Source organism: Coregonus clupeaformis, chromosome 7, assembly GCF_020615455.1.
Source record: "Coregonus clupeaformis isolate EN_2021a chromosome 7, ASM2061545v1, whole genome shotgun sequence".
In the NCBI taxonomy this organism is placed as follows: domain Eukaryota; kingdom Metazoa; phylum Chordata; class Actinopteri; order Salmoniformes; family Salmonidae; genus Coregonus; species Coregonus clupeaformis.
Genome location: NC_059198.1, coordinates 74323033 through 74337686, shown reverse-complemented (window position 1 = coordinate 74337686; position 14654 = coordinate 74323033). Strand labels below are relative to the sequence as shown.

Sequence of the window (14654 nt, the reverse complement as noted above, 5' to 3'; positions counted from 1 at the left end):
GTGAAAAACCTGTCGATTGTGCCCTTGAGCAAAGCACTTAAAAATGGGAAGTGGGACTGTTGACTATTTATGGTCCTGGTTCTCAAGAAAACCATACAGGTATTGGTCAGTATCTGGTTCCATGAAGACCATACAGGTATTGGGGAGTATCTGGTTCCATGAAGACCATACAGGTACTGGGTCAGTATCTGGTTCCATGAAGACCATACAGGTATTGTGTCGGTATCTGGTTCCATGAAGACCATACAGGTATTGGGGAGTATCTGGTTCCATGAAGACCATACAGGTATTGGTCAGTATCTGGTTCCATGAAGACCACACAGGTATTGGTCAGTATCTGGTTCCATGAAGACCACACAGGTATTGGTCAGTATCTGGTTCCATGAAGACCATACAGGTATTGGGTCGGTATCTGGTTCCATGAAGACCACACAGGTATTGGTCAGTATCTGGTTCCATGAAGACCACACAGGTATTGGGTCGGTATCTGGTTCCATGAAGACCATACAGGTACTGGGTCAGTATCTGGTTCCATGAAGACCATACAGGTATTGGTCAGTATCTGGTTCCATGAAGACCATACAGGTATTGGGGAGTATCTTTCGGCGGTATCTTAGAGTAGGCTTGGTCTGTCTGCCATAAGACCATAATGATTTATGAGTATTGATAGTAAAGAGGACAGGTGGCAGGCAGAGTTTTACTGTTACACTAATTCAGTCAGTCATCAAAGTCAAACGTCTATTGTTCCTAGTCACGTGTCCATAGTGTGGAAAGTTTAGAACTTAAGGTGTGTTTTTGAGCTGGCAGTGGGAGGCCTCCAAACAGTAGGAGCACAAAGGTGTGTGTGTGTGTGTGTTGATTCTGGCTTTCTAACAGACACAGAACAAAGTCCATACCCACCTCCACAGAGGCAGAACAATCTCTCTCTTTTGTCTTCACTTTGTTTTTCCTAGATTTTGGTGGGAAGCCAGATTCTTCATAACTGTCAGAAGATCATTAAAACCATAACTGTGATATGCAAATCACAGACTGTGTGGTGAGCCCACCTGACTCTCCCAACCACTCCTTCACACACACACCACAATCTCACACACGAACTCGCACACACCACAATCTCACACACGAACTCGCACACACCACAATCTGACACACAAACTCGCACACACCACAATCTCACACACGAACTCGCACACACCACAATCTCACACATGAACTCACACACCCCACAGTCTCACACACAAACTCACACACCACAATCTAACACACAAATCCAACCATAGCGGACTTAAACATGCGTCCGCATACTTCCCAGCCAAAACAGTTTGGAAGAGTTTGTGCATATATTATGACGACATTTTGTGACGTTTGTTCGTTTTGGACTTCGGTGAGGGTTTATTCGGCTGTTCGGGCACACAAAAAATGTTCTGGAGGCAAGCTGAAGAACGGAGCCGAAGTCTACGCCCACTCGTCAGTGATTGGTCAACAGTAGGGATTCTTCAATAAAGTCTTTGTTGTCATTCAACAAGAAGCGACTCGCTTTCATGCAATTTTTTTCATTGAGTGTGACTAAGATCTCCTCTGCAAAAACATCAAAATGAATGACAGATTTCTTGAGTTATCTTATATTAATTATATTTTTTCAAGCAAAGGTATTTTAACGGAGTATGCGAGCACACTTGTTCGGTTAGGCTAAGCGCCAGCCAAACTGAAGCATGCTGACGCCTTTAGGCACGATAAGAAACCATCAGCATTTACTGTTTAGAGTGATGACTTATTTTACACCAACGTCAGATAGTGTTTTTCAATCAGTTCGTCAGTTACACTGCAGGTCTTTCTCACACAATGCACTCACATTAGTTTATAAATCAGATACAAATGTTAAGTGAAATTATACAAAATACATAGACGTTCAATCAGCTCTGGTTGGCCCCTGTTTCAGCCAATCAGAGATTAAATAATCAACCAATGAGAAGACTGAGTGCTAATGGGAACCAATCATAGAGGAGCGGGGTGACAATGCACAGGGTCAGAGGTATAAAACAGTCCACTATAGATGCGGTAAAGAGATCAATGGAATGCAGACCATGGGGGATAGAAAAAGAACGCCGTCATTGGCGGCCATTCAAAAAATCTGGATCTATGCCCCATGGGCATTACAATGGCGTTTCCATTGTTTTGGTCGATTTCGATTGATCCCTTTACCGCATATATACAGGCCACAACTACATATGCAATCCTAATTACTAAAACTAGCCATTACCCCTAACATAAGCTTTTTCATAAATTATCGAAATTCTAGCATGGCTTTGCCCTGCTCGAGTTTTAATAACTAGCCAATCAGATGAGACTGATGTGTGGTTGTAGCCCGTGGCGTGGGCCTGTGTTACCCCTAGGTGTGAGGTCAGGTGAGGTCATGCAGATGTGGGCGTGTCCAACTCACCTGGCACAGGTGTGCCACCATTCTCTAGGAGCAGTAAGGCATGCACAGAGCCAGACAATGAGTGAGAGAGTGAAAGAAAGACAAAAGTGAAAGCAAGAGGACAAAAAAGTGGAAGAGGAGAGATGAGAACCGGTGAAAAACAGTGGAGTCAGATGTTGAATTCCAAACTAAAGACAGAAAGAAGCCTGTGTTGATGGGAGGATGGGGGGAGAAGAGGGGGAGGTACCTCTCGTTTGGCCAGGAGTACGTTGGGGACGATGTGAGGGAGACAGCGACCCAACATCAGCATCACACTCTCCTCATTGTCTGCTATCCTCGACACCTAGAGAAAGATGGACAGAGAGTAAAAAACTGTCACAAATTGGGAGAGAAGGCTAATATGAAAGCGAGAAATCCACAGCTCTGGGGACTGTATATTCAATGGTTTCTGTAGTAGTATACTATACTCTTAGACATAGATAGCTGACACTATGGTCATGTGACTGATTAGGGGTGACCTCTAACCTCTGCCCCCAGACGACTGTCAGCTGACATCTTACAAAAGGACAGCAGAGCCTGCTGGAACGCTGGTGACAACTTCCTGTCAACGAGAAACACAAGACAAGCGAGAGTGAACGAGAATCAAGCTCATTCCAGTCAAGAGAAATAGAATCAGACTGTCTATTACGGGCCACTGGCTCCATCTACAGGTCACACTGAGTAACTACACTATATCTTCAGACTAACCTGTTGGGCTGGTCAAACACCACCGTCCCTCTGTACTTTAGCTTGGCATGGGGTTGTGTAGAGGTGTGTGTAGGGGAACTGACGGTCTGAGTGGGGGGGTTGCTCTCAGTGGGGGGGTTGTCAGGTTCTGAGGCTCCCGTGATGTCCAGGTACTGACTGTTGTCCAGGGGGGGCTGGGGAGGGGGAGGTGTGGACGAGGAGCAGAGGGAGTTGAGATGTGAGCCCTGGTCAGGAGGAGGCGGGGACACTGTCCTTCTTAGGCTTTGGATCTCACTGGAGAAGAGAGGAGTGAGAAAACAATCAGAATAGCTGTAAAGGACAGAGAGATGACTGAATAGGCCCTGGGTGGACCGAGAGCCGACTGAATAGACCCTGGGTGGACAGAGAGCCGACTGAATAGGCCCTGGGTGGACAGAGAGCCGACTGAATAGGCCCTGGGTGGACAGAGAGCCGACTGAATAGGCCCTGGGTGGACAGAGAGCCGACTGAATAGGCCCTGGGTGGACAGAGAGCCGACTGAATAGGCCCTGGGTGGACAGAGAGATGACTGCTGAAATGCCAGTTCAAAGTTCAAGGGATAAAGGTCACATGCTGTGGCAGTGACATTTTCAATTAGCATCTATCTGTGACAACATAGGGTGGAGTGTAGAGCCATTACCCCATCCTCTCTTAACACACACACACCTTTGTAATTTATTGATCTGGTCAGCCAGACTCTGTTTCTCTTCATTCAGTAGACTGATCTGATACTCCAACTCCTCAACCACTTCTGTCTGCTGCTGAAAGAGAGAGAGAGAGAAAGAGAGAGAGAGAGAAGAGGATTTCAGTATACATTGTGAAAGGAGTGTAGACTAAATCAGTCTGAGTGGATTGTTTAGGTTTTAAAGTCACATCACTGCAAAGCTCTCTCTCGCTCTCCTACCTGCTGCAAGAGATCATGTTTCTGGGTAATGTAGTTCCCTGTGAGCTCGCCTGACTCCACTCCCACGGCTACATCCACTGTATCCCGCGGCGACGGAAGGGCGGAGCCACAGTTCCTGTAGCTCTGTAATAGGTCGGGAGGCTTCGGAATGTTCAGGCCCACGTCGTCCCACAATTCAAAGTCCTGAACAACCGAACAAGATAGGATGATATGTATGAAAAATGTATGCACTCACTAACTGTAAGTCGCTCTGGATAAGAGCGTCTGCTAAATGACTAAAATGTAAATGTAATATGTTTATTTACTGTATGTAGCCTTATATGACACACTAAATACACCTTGAGTGACAACACAAAGAAACAAACATTACCTGGTCATTTTCATCAGAGAATGTGATGGCCGATAGTTTGTATTCATTCTTTAATAAATATTCATTCACAAGAAAATTCAAGGCTCGCTTCTCCAGTGGGCGGATAGGCTCCTTAGAGTATAGAGACAGATGAAACATCAATCAAATCGAAAAGTCAAGAAGTTTTTCAATAAACTGTAATTTTGAAGAAACATTGTGTATTTGCTGCAGTGGTACTGCATACAGTTACTAACACTGTGTAGGAGAGAGTCCGGCCTACCTGAATCTCATGATTTGATTTGTAGTTCTTGTTTCTCTCCTGAGTGTCGCTCTCTAGAAATAAAATAAAGCAACAGAACAGATGAACCCTTCCACTCCAGAGAAAGATGGGAGGAGCTAGAGAGAAGCTCCATAAAAAGGGAGAGATGGAGAGAGGGATGAAATGGGAGTAGAAGTGTTAAGTACGCCACCTGCTGCCTGAGTCAAGTTGGCGCGTAGAGCCTGAATGGTCTCCTTGGCTTTCCGTAGCTCAAACTCCAGCACTGGACAGGAAGTGACATCACAACACACAGGAAGGAAGTGCATCCAACCAAGGAGCAGGAACAAACAAACAAACACAAACAAAAAGATGGCCATGAAAAATCTAACAAAAAAAACGACTCCAAAAAAACAACAGGTATTGTAAGAAGCTGAGGCCAAACAAACAAACAACAGGTATTGTAAGAAGCTGAGGCCAAACAAACAAACAACGAGATTGATAAAAAAATAAAAAACAGGAGACATGCAAACTACGGGGTCTAATGAATGCATGCAGCAGAGGATCCTGGAATAGCTGACTAACGGAGAGTCCTTCATTCTATACGCGTGTCTAAGGCTGCATCCCAATAGTCTAGAGTGGCTTCCTCTCCTCATCTCCTTTACTTCATCTGCACTGATCTGATTACACAGGATAGGTGAAAGCAATGTGGAGGACACCTTCTGGGAATCTGCTTTCACCTATCGTGTTGTTTAAGATCAGTGTAGACAAGAGTGAGACAGAGAAAAAACCACTCTATATACTATTGGGATGCAGCCTATATAATATGCTAATAGCTGTCTGACCAGGGATTACAATCAATAGATTACAAAAGTGTGTTCCAGGTTATGCAAAAAAATTAGTCTCTGCTCAAATTTGGAGTGGCGCTTTTGGCATTGTGGTTGGTCAAATCATCTGTGTTTTAATAGGATATAATATTAGGCCTACGCATAGGACTGGATACTATAGCTGCTACTTGGCCTATAATAGGCTGGACAATAGAACGAGTCAAAATTCACCCAAGGCTGAAAAACGGCAATAGAGCGTTGGCTAAGCTGGAACACTGGCGCGAGCCCATAGCAAATGAATTGAATCGAACGTTCGCAGATTCTCTTCTGACTGGAGTGAAGCTTAGAATTCAATTTCGCCTAAATGGCACAAAAAAATGTATCCCTTTTTATTTTACCACTACAATCTGTTCTTAGGACGAAACTGGAAAAAAACTACTTGTGTAGAAAGTAAACATCCGCACCTCGATGGTGTCAACTGTGCTTATGTCTGCGTAATGAGGAAAAAATGAAAACTTCGGACTATTTCTGGTCTAGTGATCGATGACAACCAAGCTCGCTGCTCAGACTTACATAATTACAAAGAGGAGATTATCATGATTAAAATGGTGTCTGACTTGGGGGAAAAAAATCTACATATACACATTGTGATATATTTTGCGAAATAGACAGACATACCTATATTTCCCCTATAGGAAACAATGGGACGACCTCAGAGTTCCATGAGTAATTTGTTGTTGTTGTTGACGTTTTAACTACCAGCAATTGGTTCAACGTGGGCAGGTGTCATTGCCAACAATAGCGAAGCAGGCATTGTGACATAGAACAATGGGGTGGGAATAGAACGTTCGGAAGGCGAGTTGGTGCCACGGTGCTCAATAGAACTAATAGGAGCTGGCAGGGTGAAAAATGTCCTAAAATAAGGCCTGTTTTTTCATGATTACTTCAAAACTACGACAAGAAGCTGGGACATATGGTAATATTATGAAACTGGGCTCCATGGCGGATGCAATGAACTAGTTTTTATCCGAAAAAAGCATTGTTAAAAATGTCATGTGTCCAGCCTACCTATAAATTAACAATACTTACAGGAGAACAATGTATATGAATTGTAATTACATATGCTACATTGAGAGGGATCTAAAACTTCACGTAAGAAGTCTCATTGACTACATAAGTGAGATTCAATCAAATAACAAGTGCATGAGAGCAGGAAAAACACTCCACACATTTCTCTTGGGAAACGAAGAAAAGCACATTGGAAGAAGAGAAGCGATGGAAGGAAAGCAGAGAAGACATGTTGCATGGCTGTGCACCGAAGATCTGCCGCTTCAGTAGGTCTAGTCTGTCCCAGTACCAGTCTGTCCCAGTACAAGTCTGTCCCAGTTCAAGTCTGTCCCAGTTCAAGTATGTCCCAGTTCAAGTCTGTCCCAGTTCAAGTCTGTCCCAGTTCAAGTCTGTCCCAGTTCAAGTCTGTCCCAGTTCAAGAGTAAGTTGTCCAGACAAAACTTCCCACTGCTGATCAAGAGTGCACAGGATGCAACAAAACGGGAACAAAATGAAAAACTAAAGTGAAGAAGTAAAAAAAACTAGAAAGGAAAGAAAAAAGCAGAGAGCTGCTGCCTGGAGGAGTGTTGTCCAGGACTGGAGCCACTGTGCCGGGGTTTGATCAGAACAGCCAGAAAACCCAGAGTTAGACAGCTGGGGTAGACATGTTGGGACGAAGGAGGAGAGAGGAGAGGGAGGTTTTAGGGGGGAGGAGATGCCGAATCACAGGGAGGGAGGGATGGAGGGAGGACAGGGTGGAGGAGTAGAGGGTCTGTGGTTGTGAAGAAAGGACCACAGGCTTGCTCTGCTGCATGGTTACTGGAGATTCCTCCAGAACTCTCATCTTACAAAGCTAAAGGGTTGGAATTGACATTTGGCATTTTGACATTCAGAAAAGGAAAGATAACAGGCCAATTATCAGTCACATAAAGATATGAGTTTATACAGTTTACGTCGGAAGTTTACATATACCTTAGCCAAATACATTTAAACTAAGTTTTTCACAATTCCTGACATTTAATCCTAGTAAAAAATCCCTGTCTTAGGTCAGTTAGGATCACCACTTTATTTTAAGAAGGTGAAATGTCTGAATAATAGTAGAGATAATTATTTATTTCAGCTTATATTTCTTTCATCACATTCCCAGTGGGTCATAAGTTTACATACACTCAATTAGTATTTGGTAGCATTGCCTTTAAAATGTTTAACTTGGGTCAAACGTTTCGGGTAGCATTCCACAAGCTTCCCACAATAAGTTGGGTGAATTTTGGCCCATTCCTCCTGACAGAGCTGGTGTAACTGAGTCAGGTTTGTAGGCCTCCTTGCTCGCACACGCTTTTTCAGTTCTGCCCACAAATTGTTTATAGGATTGAGGTCAGGGCTTTGTGATGGCCACTCCAATACCTTGACTTTGTTGTCCTTAAGCCATTTTGCCACACCTTTGGAAGTATGCTTGGGGTCATTGTCCATTTGGAAGACCCATTTGCGACCAAGCTTTAACTTCCTGACAGATGTCTACAGATGTTGCTTCAATATATCCACATAATCTTCCTTCCTCATGATGCCATCTATTTTGTGAAGTGTACCAGTCCCTCCAGCAGCAAAGCACCCCCACAGCATGATGCTGCCACCCCCGTGCTTCACGGTTGGGATGGTGTTCTTCGGCTTGCAAGCAACCCCCTTTTTCCTCCAAACATAACGATTGTCATTATGGCCAAACAGTTCTATTTTTGTTTCATCAGACCAGAGGACATTTCTCCAAAAAGTATGATCTTTGTCCCCATGTGCAGTTGCAAACCATAGTCTGGCTTTTTTATGGCAGTTTTGGAGCAGTGGCTTCTTCCTTGGTGAGCGGCCTTTCAGGTTATGTCGATATAGGACTCGTTTTACTGTGGATATACAGTGGGGAGAACAAGTATTTGATACATTGCCGATTTTGCAGGTTTTCCTACTTACAAAGCATGTAGAGGTCTGTAATTTTTATCATAGGTACACTTCAACTGTGAGAGACGGAATCTAAAAACAAAAATCCAGAAAATCACATTGTATGATTTTTAAGTAATTAATTTGCATTTTATTGCATGACATAAGTATTTGATACATCAGAAAAGCAGAACTTAATATTTGGTACAGAAACCTTTGTTTGCAATTACAGAGATCATACGTTTCCTGTAGGTCTTGACCAGGTTTGCACACACTGCAGCAGGGATTTTGGCCCACTACATACAGACCTTCTCCAGATCCTTCAGGTTTCGGGGCTGTCGCTGGGCAATATGAACTTTCAGCTCCCTCAAAAGATTTTCTATTGGGTTCAGGTCTGGAGACTGGCTAGGCCACTCCAGGACCTTGAGATGCTTCTTACGGAGCCACTCCTTAGTTGCCCTGGCTGTGTGTTTCGGGTCGTTGTCATCCTGGAAGACCCAGCCTCGACCCATCTTCAATGCTCTTACTGAAGGAAAGAGGTTGTTGACCAAGATCTCGCGATACATGGCCCCATCCATCCTCCCCTCAATACGGTGCAGTCGTCCTGTCCCCTTTGCAGAAAAGCATCCCCAAAGAATGATGTTTCCACCTCCATGCTTTACGGTTGGGATGGTGTTCTTGGGGTTGTACTCATCCTTCTTCTTCCTCCAAACACGGCGAGTGGAGTTTAGACCAAAAAGCTCTATTTTTGTCTCATCAGACCACATGACCTTCTCCCATTCTTCCTCTGGATCATCCAGATGGTCATTGGCAAACTTCAGACGGGCCTGGACATGTGCTGGCTTGAGCAGGGGGACCTTGCGTGCGCTGCAGGATTTTAATCCATGACGGCGTAGTGTGTTAATAATGGATTTCTTTGAGACTGTGGTCCCAGCTCTCTTCAGGTCATTGACCAGGTCCTGCTGTGTAGTTCTGGGCTGATCCCTCACCTTCCTCATGATCATTGATGCCCCACGAGGTGAGATCTTGCATGGAGCCCCAGACCGAGGGTGATTGACCGTCATCTTGAACTTCTTCCATTTTCTAATAATTGCGCCAACCGTTGATGCCTTCTCACCAAGCTGCTTGCCTATTGTCCTGTAGCCCATCCCAGCCTTGTGCAGGTCTACAATTTTATCCCTAATGTCCTTACACAGCTCTCTGGTCTTGGCCATTGTGGAGAGGTTGGAGTCTGTTTGATTGAGTGTGTGGACAGGTGTCTTTTATACAGGTAATGAGTTCAAACAGGTGCAGTTAATACAGGTAATGAGTGGAGAACAGGAGGGCTTCTTAAAGAAAAACTAACAGGTCTGTGAGAGCCGGAATTCTTACTGGTTGGTAGGTGATCAAATACTTATGTCATGCAATAAAATGCAAATTAATTACTTAAAAATCATACAATGTGATTTTCTGGATTTTTGTTTTAGATTCCGTCTCTCACAGTTGAAGTGTACCTATGATAAAAAGTATAGACCTCTACATGCTTTGTAAGTACGAAAACCTGCAAAATCGGCAGTGTATCAAATACTTGTTCTCCCCACTGTAGATACTTTTGTACCTGTTTCCTCCAGCATCTTCACAAGGTCCTTTGCTGTTGTTCTGGAATTGATTTGCACTTTTCGCACCAAAGTACATTCATCTCTAGGAGATAGAACGTGTCTCCTTCCTGAGCGGTATGACGGCTGCGTGGTCCCATGGTGTTTATACTTGCGTACTATTGTTTGTACAGATGAACATGGTACCTTCAGGCGTTTGGAAATTGCTCCCAAGGATGAACCAGACTTGCGGAGGTCTACAATTTATTTTCTGAGGTCTTGGCTGATTTCTTTAGATTTTCCCATGATGTCAAGCAAAGAGGCACTGAGTTTGAAGGTAGGCCTTGAAATACACCCACAGGTACACCTCCAATTTACTCAAATGATGTCAATTAGCCTAGCAGAAGCTTCTAAAGCCATGACATCATTTTCTGGAATTTTCCAAGCTGTTTAAAGGCACAGTCAACTTAGTGTACAGTGGGGAAAAAAAGTATTTAGTCAGTCACCAATTGTGCAAGTTCTCCCACTTAAAAAGAAGAGAGAGGCCTGTAATTTTCATCATAGGTACACGCCAACTATGACAGACAAAATGAGAAAAAAAAATCCAGAAAATCACATTGTAGGATTTTTTATGAATTTATTTGCAAATTATGGTGGAAAATAAGTATTTGGTCAATAACAAAAGTTTCTCAATACTTTGTTATATACCCTTTGTTGGCAATGACACAGGTCAAACGTTTTCTGTAAGTCTTCACAAGGTTTTCACACACTGTTGCTGGTATTTTGGCCCATTCCTCCATGCAGATCTCCTCTAGAGCAGTGATGTTTTGGGGCTGTCGCTGGGCAACACGGACTTTCAACTCCCTCCAAAGATTTTCTATGGGGTTGAGATCTGGAGACTGGCTAGGCCACTCCAGGACCTTGAAATGCTTCTTCACGAAGCCACTCCTTTGTTTCCCGGGCGGTGATTTGGGATCATTGTCATGCTGAAAGACCCAGCCACGTTTCATCTTCAATGCCCTTGCTGATGGAAGGAGGTTTTCACTCAAAATCTCACGATACATGGCTCCATTCATTCTTTCCTTTACCGGATCAGTCGTCATGGTCCCTTTGCAGAAAAACAGCCCCAAAGCATGATGTTTCCACCCCCATGCTTCACAGTAGGTATGGTGTTCTTTGGATGCAACTCAGCATTCTTTGTCCTCCAAACACGACGAGTTGAGTTTTTACCAAAAAGTTATATTTTGGTTTCATCTGACCATATGACATTCTCCCAATCCTCTTCTGGATCATCCAAATGCACTCTAGCAAACTTCAGACGGGCCTGGACATGTACTGGCTTAAGCAGGGGGACACGTCTGCCACTGCAGGATTTGAGTCCCTGGCGGCGTAGTGTGTTACTGATGGTAGGCTTTGTTACTTTGGTCCCAGCTCTCTGCAGGTCATTCACTAGGTCCCCCTGTGTGGTTCTGGGATTTTTGCTCACCGTTCTAGTGATCATTTTGACCCCATGGGGTGAGATCTTGCGTGGAGCCCCAGATCTAGGGAGATTATCAGTGGTCTTGTATGTCTTCCATTTCCTAATAATTGCTCCCACAGTTGATTTCTTCAAACCAAGCTGCTTACCTATTGCAGATTCAGTCTTCCCAGCCTGGTGCAGGTCTACAATTTTGTTTCTGGTGTCCTTTGACAGCTCTTTGGTCTTGGCCATAGTGGAGTTTGGAGTGTGACTGTTTGAGGTTGTGGACAGGTGTCATTTATACTGATAACAAGTTCAAACAGGTGCCATTAATACAGGTAATGAGTGGAGGACAGAGGAGCCTCTTAAAGAAGAAGTTACAGGTCTGTGAGAGCCAGAAATCTTGCTTGTTTGTGGGTGACCAAATACTTATTTTCCACCATAATTTGCAAATAAATTCATTAAAAATCCTACAATGTGATTTTCTGGATTTTCTTTTCTCAATTTGTCTGTCATAGTTGACGTGTACCTATGATGAAAATTACAGGCCTCTCTCATCTTTTTAAGTGGGAGAACTTGCACAATTGGTGGCTGACTAAATACTTTTTTGCCCCACTGTATGTAAACTTCTGACCCACTGAAATTGTGATACAGTGAATTATAAGTGAAATAATCTGTCTGTAAACAATTGTTTGAAAAATTACTTCTGTCATGCACAAAGTAGATGTCCTAACCGACTTGCCAAAATTATAGTTTGTTAACAAGAAATTTGTGGAGTGGTTGAAAAACGAGTTTTAATGACTCCAACCTAAGTGTATGTAAACTTCCGACTTCAACTGTATGTGGAGCTGATGGTTATCAGCCACATAAAAACGATTAGACAGAACAAATTCTGAAGAAAAAAAATAATATTAGTACTTTGCATCTTATTCACAGTACTGGTCTCTAGCCATCATATCTTTTCTGGCTAAATGAGGAGAACAAATGCTAGGCTAGGCTATATCGGCCTACACCGTTACACAGAGGTCTGTGTAATATAGCCCCTCCTGGACGGACACCTTGCTCCCTCTACTAGTCGGTTCATCCTCTCTGATTTTTTACGTATTCAGTTAATCCTCTGATCTTTAACGTATTCAGTTCATCCTCAGATTTTTAATATATTCAGTTCCTCCTCTGATCTTTAACGTATTCAGTTCATCCTTTCTGCTCTTTAACGTATTCAGTTCATCCTCTGATCTTTAACGTATTCAGTTCATCCTCTGATTTTTAACGTATTCAGTTCATCCTCTGATTTTTTACGTATTCAGTTCATCCTCTGATCTTTAACGTATTCAGTGAAGATTAGCTGGTGGGGGTCGTGAGATAAAGTGTGAATTTTACAACCAGTGACATTGACAGGTCCTGCGAGAGAAAATAACACTGTCTCAATTACATTTACAATTACATGGACTTCACAAAATAGCTGGCATCATGAGGAAGGAAAATTATGTGGATATATTGAAGCAACATCTGTAGACATCTGTCAGGAAGTTAAAGCTTGGTCGCAAATGGGTCTTCCAAATGGACAATGACCCCAAGCATAGCTTAAGGACAACAAAGTCAAGGTATTGGAGTGGCCATCACAAACCCCTGACCTCAATCCTATAGAACATTTGTGGGCAGAACTGAAAAAGCGTGTGCAAGCAAGGAGGCCTACAAACCTGATTCAGTTACACCAGCTCTGTCAGGAGGAATGGGCCAAAATTCACCCAACTTATTGTGGGAAGCTTGTTGAAGGCAACCCGAAACGTTTGACCCAAGTTAAACAATTTAAAGGCAATGCTACCAAATACTAATTGAGTGTATGTAAACTTCTGACCCACTGGGAATGTGATGAAAGAAATACAAGCTGAAATAAATCATTCTCTCTACTATTATTCTGACATTTCACATTCTTAAAATAAAGTGGTGATCCTAACTGACCTAAAACAGGGAATCTTTACTAGGATTAAATGTCAGGAATTGTGAAAAACTGAGTTTAAATGTATTAGGCTAAGGTGTATGTCAACTGTATCTCGCCTTCTTCATGTCCGTCTCTCGATCTCTGCCCTGTCAGGACAGGACAGGTACATCTTGTCTTACCTGCCACCCTCTCGTCCGACTCCCGGTTCCCGTCATCAGAGTAACGGGCGAAGTCCAGAGAGTCCAATGTGCTGATGCTGCCCGCTCGGTCTGGCAGGGGGAAAGGCACAGAGAAAGCAATCAATCAATCAGCCCATTCATGTAGTGATCATTACTCTATTCACCACTCATCACCCTGACTATAAACAACAACATCACCCTGACTATAACCAAACATTATATGTGGAGAGTGGACAAGGGGGTAGACAACACCCAAACCGGTTTGTTTTCTATGTAATACATCATCCTGAGGGGTATCCTACCAAGCAGGTTTGAGGAGTTAGCGAGGTAACTTTGGTCAACTCTGAGTTCAACTCGGGATAACCGGTCATACAAAAGAGGCTCACCTTTTAGCCAGGTACATTTTTATGGCAACGAATCCTTCAGAACTAACCTGCTCCGGGGCAGGCTAACTCAGGGCTAACTCAGGGCTAACTCAGGGCTAACTAAGGGCTAACTCCACTTACCCTGAATGAAATTACTGAGTTGAGGACCAATTAAATCAGATTCCATCCTTCTCGCAAAGATTGCATCATCATCCCCTTCATTTGAAGACGACGACTGACTAAATATTTTAATTTAAATATATCACATTACACATTCAGTAATGACAGAATGCATTTTAAACTTCACGCAATGTAACACTTTTGTATGACTTAATACAAATAAATATTGCACCGACAAAGACAGCATCAACGATAAGGTACAAAATAAAGACGGCCTTCTAAAAACCTTCCACATCAAAGCATCATCCTGCTGAATTTGCAAGATAACTTTTCTTTCATTATGATTTCGGCACAAATAAAAACGTGTCACTGACTCGCCAATGGATTGATGTTTCAGCATTGTCTCAATGAATAGTTCGCTGTTCCGACTAGCCATGTGCGACATGCACGCACAGTGCAGGTGGACGAGCAATATCCACCGTCGTAGTATGGATGAAGCTTGAGCTGGAATGTGAAGCTAACTGA

At 43.3% G+C, this 14654-nt stretch overlaps 1 protein-coding gene across 7 annotated transcripts in view; it reads right to left on the bottom strand.

The window, feature by feature from the left end:
- Positions 1-14654, bottom strand: part of LOC121569324 (RAB11-binding protein RELCH homolog) — a 65526-nt gene that overhangs the window by 34643 nt on the left and 16229 nt on the right. For 5 of the 7 annotated variants that reach the window (XM_041880182.2, XM_041880183.2, XM_041880187.2 and 2 more), the window contains exons 2-11: positions 13645-13734; positions 4908-4979; positions 4718-4770; positions 4459-4569; positions 4089-4271; positions 3851-3945; positions 3167-3439; positions 2945-3020; positions 2667-2762; positions 2441-2464 (exon numbers count right to left, since the gene is read on the bottom strand). In XM_041880182.2, coding sequence (XP_041736116.1) covers positions 2441-2464; positions 2667-2762; positions 2945-3020; positions 3167-3439; positions 3851-3945; positions 4089-4271; positions 4459-4569; positions 4718-4770; positions 4908-4979; positions 13645-13734 — 1073 coding nt within the window. The remainder of the gene's footprint in view (positions 1-2440; positions 2465-2666; positions 2763-2944; positions 3021-3166; positions 3440-3850; positions 3946-4088; positions 4272-4458; positions 4570-4717; positions 4771-4907; positions 4980-13644; positions 13735-14654) is intronic. The other 2 variants (XM_041880184.2, XM_041880185.2) reach the window with 2 other exon arrangements.